This window comes from Taeniopygia guttata, chromosome 2 (assembly GCF_048771995.1).
Source record: "Taeniopygia guttata chromosome 2, bTaeGut7.mat, whole genome shotgun sequence".
Taxonomy (NCBI): Eukaryota; Metazoa; Chordata; class Aves; order Passeriformes; family Estrildidae; genus Taeniopygia; species Taeniopygia guttata.
This window is the reverse complement of record NC_133026.1, coordinates 99,063,841-99,072,340: the sequence shown is the minus strand read 5'-3', so window position 1 is coordinate 99,072,340 and position 8,500 is coordinate 99,063,841. Positions and strand designations below refer to the sequence as shown.

Here is an 8,500-nt window from a genome sequence, read left to right as displayed (position 1 = left end):
TATGGCAGATGTTTCCTTTTGTCAGAGTGAACTGAATCATTAAAATGTGATATGATGTACTATGAACAAGTCAACGTAAACACCATCCCTGTGAACATGTCAGAAGACTGAAGAACTTAGACCATTCATGGTAATGTTAAAAACCATGTGGTCTGAATGCTGTATTACCAAGCTTTTCTCTTTAAATGCAGAACATGAATCTTATGAATTTTTATTGCCTTTCTTCAAAATGAAAAGATAACATATTCTGCTGTGGTAAAAATATCCTGGTAGCTTCTGCAGTGTGGTTGTCGTTTCGCTGGTGGTTTACTCAGAGGTCTGCTTTTCACAAGTAACAGTGAGGTATCCCATTCCCATTGAGTGCTGAGCTTACTCTCTTAATTTCCTCTTTTCTAGAAGATGTATTTTTGGGAAGTCTTACTCCTTTTCCAGTCTGAAGGAAGTGACAGAAACGCTGCTGCTTGCTGAGGAATGCCTGTGATGATGCGTTAAAACTGGCTCCCGATAAGCGGTTATGGAAAACCTGCAGGAAGCATCTGACAACTGACATTGTCTGTGGACTTCTCCTATTTCCTCCTCACATCTTCTGCTTGAGGTCTATTTCCCACACACTGACTTAGTCCATTAAGTCAGAAAAGAAGTACATTACAAACTTCCTGATACTTCCCCATGACCTCAGTACTTTTTATCTCCAGTTATTCTCATTCTTGTTGGCCTAAGAAATCTTGACTAGATTCTGATTCTTATTCCCAGTGTTGTCCTTTCTCAAGACTTTGCCTTAAATTAAATTATTTTCTTAATGCTTCAGCTGCTGAAATCATGCATGAATGAATACCTTAATTTTGACATAAAGATCAAGGACACTCTGGAAAGATAAGATCTAGGTGGATCCCATAGGGATGTTTTTTGTCACTCTTCTGGATTCTGATTTGAGGGAGATTGACTACTGTTTTGGAATGCTGTGGATTGGGAATAGATTACTCTGTTGTGTCATAAAGAGGGTTATAAACTAGATAAAATCCAAATCATTTTGTCCACCAAAATCTCAATCCTCACCTCTTTTGAGGGTGCACTGCAAATGAGGTGAATGTGTTTACCAGACACATATGAATACTTGTACAATGTGATCAATTACATTGATTTATTGGGGAAAATTTGTATTTTTGTGCATGGACATACACAAATTGCATTCCAGTCATGTATTTTATTTTAAGTGGTCTTGCAGAAGCCAGAAGTTATGCACTTAGCAATGTGAGAACAGTTGCTAATGGCAGAGAGCCTCTATAGTTCCTGCACCATGGCAATTTGTGGAAATGCAGTGTGCTTTTTTAAACTGGCATAAGTTTTTACACCTCTCTTGCACCATAGGAGCTTAATCCATCGTGAAACCTCATTAGAAGCTGCGCCATTGTATCCTGAGGCAGATGTGAATTCTGTGTGAGTCACCGATCTGCGATCAAGCTGAAGGAAACTGAGTCTGTGGTTCTTAAGAAAGAAGGCGCCCATTTGGGATGCATTTACACAGCTCCTTTTGTATAAATCATTAGTGCTATAAACTATCCATTATTGTTAGGAGAAGAAATTTAACAATGCAAATAAAACAAAATACTGTGGCAGAGCAATTTTATGCTTGATTGTAATGTTTAATGGCATGTTCTCATAAAGAGATTTTTCCCATCCTTCAGACCTATCGTGTCTGTGACTCACTTGATTTCCAATGGCTTGAACATCCCTCATTTTATTCCTAGGGTTGTTTTCTCTAGAGCAATTTCTGTAAACGTGCTGCAGCATGGGGTTATCCAGGGTTAATTTCCCTTATGATTACACATCCAGACAGCATGTATGTAAATGCTGCAAGACAAATGATAAGGAAACTGCGGGATGAAAGAAAACAAATTCCTTTGTTTTGCATGTAGATTCATTTACCAGTATTGAAGTCTTTCCTCACTTTTAAATGTGAACACAAGCTTATATTGACATTGTAGTTCTTTAAAAACATTATTTTTATTCATCACTGACCTCGAATTTTTGCATTCTGTTGATTCCCTTTGTTCCCCATATCTCTTCAGATACTTGTTGCAGGTTCTATCTTCATCCTTTACTTCCAGGTACAAGACAGTACCATCAGTGAGGCAGAGCTTTCTAGCTCTAAACTAGCTGATTATATTAATGTCAGAAATAAAATACAGCTCTTCACATTCTACTTGTATTTTTAGTACTGCATTGTAATCCTGGTTCTGCTTTCCTTTCTTATCTCTGCTCTGTCTTGCCCTTAGATTTTTTTTTTTCTTAGACCAGGTTTGCTGGGTTTCCTTGGGATCTTTCTGCACTGTCCAGCTTTTTGAAGTCTTTGCATACACTTTAGTCAGAAAGTACTAAAACATTTGATAGTCTGTTAACCTGCAGTTGAGTGCCCATTGTTTTCTTTTCCTGGCTGCCAGGGAGTTTGTTGGCAATTGAGATTTATGGAGCGAATAATCCACCTGGCAGGAGACTCTCTGTAACTGAAGAATGTTCTTTAGTGGAAGAATGAACATTCTTTGTGCGTCTAAAATACCACTAATAGCTTATTTAGCAACCTATACTTCTATAACAGGGCTTTCAGTTTTGTGTTGGAGGTGGATTTTTGCATATGCTTAATTCTAGCATCCATGCTAATTCTATCCCTTATTTAACTTTCATCCATTCCTATGGCAGGATAATGCATTATGTGATCTCTCAGCTTTTTAATGTGGTCCTTAGTGCATTTCTTCTAGCTCCTGCTTGAACATAAAAAAAAAAAAATTAATATTGAAGGATGATTCTTTCCTGTACTTGCTGGGAATTGCCTGGAAACCACAGGGAGCTTAGGCAGAGTAGTCATGCTACTACCAGAGACTCCAGTACCAGGTACTAACTGCAAGTACTTCTGGGAGAGCTCTGAATAATACCAGAATATTAAAAAGCCCAAACAAACAATATTGTGATCTTTTCTTGCCTTTTCTCTTACTTAAATAGCTCATTTTTACACTTAGTTGATTTGAGCTCAAAATGTGACAAAAGCTGTGGAACGTGATCAAATTTAAGGATGGAAGGAGGTGCAGTATTTTCAGCGCAGCTGATTTTGTTCACTAATTTTGGACAGAACTAAATAGAGGATTGAAGTAGCCAAGGACTAAAACACATGGAAGTCACTGTATCACAATATTCACCCTAATGGTGGGAAATTTTGGTTCTCAGACACCCAGTGACTTTGTCCCCTCAGAGATGTTTTCCTGGTCTGAATAGTCTGAATTGATTATCTTCCTCATATTTACAGCTGCCTTTCCCTGTCCAGAGCTTCTCATTCCTCAAGCATCAGCACCAGGAAATTCTGTACCTGTTTTTCAGCAGTGGCAGGGGAGCATCGAAGTTACCAGCAGTGTGATCTCCAGGGTAAGCAGGGCCAGGGCATTATGCTCACTGTACCATTTAACCCTGCTGGAACAGACGACTGTAAATTACCTATGTCGAGCCAACATGTGAGGACTAATAGAACTGCAGTGGGGATAATTCATAAGGAGATTTTCTCACTCACCAGTGTAAACAGAGCCAGTGCTAGTCAGGTCTGAAACGGTGATTACTTTTAAATCAGCATGTTATAATTCAGTGTCCCTGATTGAACCCTCCTTCCAGCAGAGGAAAACAAACCACTGCATGCGTGGCCAGCACAGGGATCACTCAGGCTGTGCAACCAACTATACATATGAAGGACTACTTGAATTTCCTAATCCTTCTTATTACTGGAGAGTAAAGAACAGCTTTAACAGGGAGTTAATTTAGAGGCCTGTCTTCTTCTCTCCACCAACTTTACTTCTTTTGGGTTGTGTTGCTAATCTCTCCACAGTGCTCCCATCTGCTTGTTCCTTGCACCTAATCACATTAAACACAACATAATACATCTGGATACATACTACTGGCAAATAATTTACTTAAGTTCACTGTCTATGAGAAAAGCGCTCTTTCTTTCCCTTGGTTGGTGCCGTTCCTCTGTCTTTTCCTGACAAACTTAAACTCAGGATTTAATCAGAAAGGTGAAAATTTCCCCCAAGTGGTGGCAGTTTGAGAGGTGGGGGCATGGGGTTTTCAATGGGTGCCTCTGCAGTTACTTGAAGCCTTGAAGTTGCTTGATGGTTCAGGGAGGGGGAAGCACCTCTGCACACACACCCACTGTTCGGGCTCCCCAAGTGAGCGACCCCAAGGAGCTGGCTGCAGGCAGGAGGAAACACCCCCTTATTGTCCAATTTCAAGACTGCAGGTTTTCTTCTACTCTTCAAAGTACCACAACTGGCCAAGAACCTGCCCACAGTCAGTAATGTCTTTAGGGAATCAGAGAAAAAAAGGGAGAAGTAGCAGAAATGCAAAACTCATATTGAGAAAGCAGTATCTGTGCAGTTTTGGTCACCAAAGCATGACTGTTTCTTTACACTTAAGATTAACATCTTTACTAACAGTAAAATAAAAAAATTCTGATTTTGTTTTTGTGGGTTCCAGAATGAGTCTTTTGTTTTCCCAGAATGATCTGAAGAGACAGATCAGTGAACATGTCCTTCATAAAATTTCACCTGTTACCAAGTTTAACTAGCCCTTGGTTTTATCATTAATATGTTAGACTTGTAATGGCCTGTGGAGAAGCATTATGACTCTGTGCCAGAACCTGCTTAAGGAGCTTCAATCCTGACGCCAGAGCAGCCGTCCTGCTCAGAGGTCATGGTGTAACCTGCTACTTGGAGTTTTAGTAGGAAGCTGCTCCCCCATTCTTGTTGACAGAGAAGCTTATATGGGCTCTCTGGCACAGGGCTTGATTCACATTAAAAAGTTTGTGATAAATTCATAATATATAGGTGATGAGCGAAATACTGTTCTGAGGATGTTCTTGAGGATGCTTATCATAGGTGCGCTACTTATGGATACAGAAGTCTGTAACCATTTTGCAATCATTGTGCCTGTACTTGTACAATAATGGTTGTACAAGTATTGGTATTGGACTAGAGAGGGAGTAAAGTGTGTTAGTTACCAGTCTATGTACTGAATTCCCAGTCTTGCCAAAGCAATTATTTTATGTCATGTATTAATGCTCGTCAGAAACCGAAGACTAAACATCTACAATTCAATTGTATGAGTAAAGGAGATGCATTAATGCCAATATATTAATTTGTACTTTCTTCTTAGTCTTTAAACTGCACTCATCTGAAACCAGCTTCTCATTTTAGACATTAGGTTGGGGAATGATGTATATAGGTCAGTCTTTGGCTCAGAAACTTTATCTGTCCTGGAAAACAAAGAGTTTGCAACAGGAAGGTAATTGGCCTCAGCAGCAGTTCTGTACTGAGTGGTTATGCCCACACAACAGCCATGTTCAGAAGTCTGGTCTGTTGAATTAATTATTTTCAAAGTAGTTTAAGGAAATCAGATTGTAATTTTGAAGGTGCTCCACATCTGCTGTCTGTACTGAATTACTTCTCTCTGCTGGTAACAGGGCTGCACTTGGTTAATACTCCACTTGCACAAAAGCATTCTATTGACACATAATTTGAACTCATTCTGCTCTTCTAGGAATTCTCAAAGGATATTTATTTACAGTCCACAATCACTGTCCTCCAGCTTGACTGTTGTGTTTGGATTTAGACCTTAGACCTTGCAATATCAAGCTAAACGTCAACAACAGTTTAATAAATCCAGACAGTGGGGATAGCCTGTAACCAGGAGAGAGGCCCTGCTGTGTGCTGTGGATATATATAGAAGGATACGTCTCCCTAATATTTTTAAATCCCTGTCTCTTCATAGTGCTAGCTTGATAGGTGACTGCAAGCAAGCCCACTCCTCTCAGTCTCTTTCCCCTCCTGGCTTTTTGACTTTGACTGGCTCTTTGAATTAGGGCATCTCTTTATTTGAGGCTGGTCCATGGGTTTTACAAACATGAAAGGCATGGGCAGCAGCGGGTCTGCCTCCGTGGTCAGTGGCAGCATATCCTGGGGGCCTGTGCTGTGTGTGTGGGAGAGCTGTGCTGCTGTGAGCTGAGCTGAGCTGAGCCAGCCACAGCCTGCTGGGAGAGGGGCATGGAGCCTCCCCAGTGCTGCAGCCCATCTCTGCTTTCAGGAGCTTCAAGGCCCTGGCCAAGTGTGGGCCAGAGGGTGAACTCACTTTTCTTGTTCACATAAACACACTGGTCTCATTCAGTGCTTTTGGGATGCCACCATAATCCAAAGAAGTAACTCGGAACAGGCGCAGTCTTGGCCATGACGGTGAAGCCAGGAACATCCTGGGAATTGAGGAACACGGTGCTAATGGTGCTTCCTAACACGGCAGAGACACTGTGGGACCGTGCTGCTCCTACGCAGCAGGGACAGCCCTAAGTTCCTGCTGCTGGCCTCCGATGGGGAGCAGGATGAGGAAGCCATCTGGCTTCAGCCAGAAAGCTGCCAAAAAAGCTGCCTCAGTGGCTGGGCTGGGGCAGGCATAGGGGTTCAGAGCGGCCAGGGGGGTTGAGGGATAGGCACAGGGGTTCTGGGGTGGGCAGAGGAGTTTAGGGGCAGGTACAGGTGCTCAGGGGCAGCAAAGGGGTTCACTGGCAGGCACAGGGCTGCAGACGAAGGCAGAGCTGGAGCTGGGAGTTCTGCCAAAGAAACACACAGGCGGCTGGAGCCCGGTGTTCTTTCCTCTCCTTCTTCAGGTTTTATTTTTACACAGGTTACAGGAATTGCTCCTTCTGATGGTTACGGTTTTACAGTATAGCTCCAGGATGCGACTCCCTAATGTTTTAGGCACACGCGCACACACACGGCTGCCCGTGGAACTTCGGAAAAGGCACCCGGTGCCGGGAGGCTCCCTGGCTCTCTCTGGCAGTCGGTGTGACACTGGAGGGACATTGGGCTGCCGGCGCCCTTTGGAGCGCCCAGGGCCGGGATCGCGGCCGGCCCCGCGCGGGCCCGTCCCGGCGGGCGGGGCGGGGCGGGGCGGGGCGCGGGCACGTGCGCGGGGGCGGCGCGGGCGCGGCGCAGGCGCGGGCGGGCCGGGGCAGGCGGCGGAGCCGGGGCGCCCCGAGCGCGCCGCGCCGGGCCGGGCTTAAAGAGCGGCGGCGGCGCCGGTCAGGTACGGACCTTCCTGCATCCCTCCTTCCCTCCCTGTCTGCGCCTCCCCGCGGGGCTCGCCCAGCAGCGGGGCAGCGCCTTTCCATTCTTTTTGTTCTCGCCGGTCGACTGCTTTTTAAATTTTTTTTCTTTTTGTTGTTGTTGTGGTTTGGGATTTTTGATTTTTTTTTTTTTTTCACTCGTTTCGCCCCGGGCGCGGAGCCCGGCGGGACCCTGGTGTCCGTGCGTGCGCGCACACGCGCGGCCGGGGCACGGCGGGGCGGGAGCGGCCGGTGCCGGCCGTGCCCGCCCGCTCCGGCGGCGGCGGCTGCGGGGCGGCAGCCGCGCTCCGAGCGCCGGGAGAGGCGCGGGCGGGAGGCTCCCTGGCAGCCTCCCTGACCGTGTCCCCTCTCTGGATGGAGCCCGGGGCTGCCGGGGATGCGGTGCCCGCCGCAGGGGCTGGCGGAGCGGCTTGAGCCCCCCGCCCGGCGGAGGCGAGCATGTCCAGTGAGCGGCTTAACAAGACAGCGGTGAAGGATGCGCGGTTAAAAGACCTGTTGTTGGAAAGAGGTACCGGCGCGGCCGCAGGGGCAGGGACCGCGGGATGCGGCCGGGGCACCGCAGAGCCCGGCGCGCCCGGGAGCGCTCGCCGGCGGAGCTGCGGGGGGAGGTTCGGGGTGACGGTCTGGTGTGATTGCTGGTAGGGTTGTAAATTATGTCTCTCTCTTCGAGCTCTTCTGAGAAGGTAATTTGATGCAGCGTGTTGCCTTTTCCGTGTTGGGCGTTTACCCTGAAACGTTGTTTTAGGTGGTTTTTTTTTTGGTTTTAGGGTTTTTTGCCTTGGAGAATTTTCATTAGAAATGTTGTTTCTTGCGCATAAAGAAACGGATGTATGTGTGTGACAGGGTCAGGGCAGTAAAATCAGAGCATTTCTCTTCCCAGAGGTTTGCCCGGTTCTCTCCCAGTTAATTTATAGGAAGAGTGGGGAGGAGGCGATGCCTGTGTGGAAGGCGGTGGCCCTTCGCGCCTGGCAGGTGTTGGGCAGGGGACGTGATGGGGGTCGGGGTGACCCAGTGCCTGTCAGCAGCCGCTAGGAACTATTTAAATGGCCTTGATCAGTGCCAGCAAATACAGGCTGCTGCTGCTGCAGTCCGCCTGTGCTTTTTGCTGCTAATAGCCTAATGAGCAGCAGGAATGTCACTCAGGAGGAGGAAGAGATTTAAAATTATCTTTCTTTTCCCGATGCTTTCCGTTGAGGAAACCCTCTTGAACATCAGTAATGTGTTCTGTTGCAGTTTGGTGTTTACGATGTAAACTGAATGTGGGAAATCCCATGTGCTCACAGCTGTGTGCTGTGGTTTTTATTTTCTTTATTGTATGGCCATGTTTTAATCAAACGTTTTCAAATTATT

General features: G+C 46.0%; 1 protein-coding gene and 1 long non-coding RNA gene across 8 annotated transcripts in view; both read left to right on the top strand.

Annotated features, from left to right (window-relative positions):
* Window positions 1-1,622, top strand: part of LOC115493837 (uncharacterized) — a 28,427-nt gene extending 26,805 nt beyond the window's left edge. Inside the window, exon 2 of the long non-coding RNA XR_003958807.4 lies at window positions 397-1,622. This is a non-coding gene — a long non-coding RNA (uncharacterized lncRNA). The remainder of the gene's footprint in view (window positions 1-396) is intronic.
* The window catches only part of LOC100223646 (low-density lipoprotein receptor class A domain-containing protein 4), a 327,058-nt gene that overhangs the window by 248,559 nt on the left and 69,999 nt on the right, over window positions 1-8,500 (top strand). For 2 of the 7 annotated variants that reach the window (XM_032746928.3, XM_030265938.4), the window contains exon 1: window positions 7,004-7,110. The exons of 3 other annotated variants lie outside the window; for them this stretch is intronic. Coding sequence is in view for 2 of the 4 variants with exons in the window: in XM_002187759.7 (XP_002187795.2) it covers window positions 7,589-7,658 (70 nt within the window). In the remaining 2 variants the exon portion in view is untranslated. 2 more of the 7 variants (XM_002187759.7, XM_032746927.3) reach the window with 2 other exon arrangements.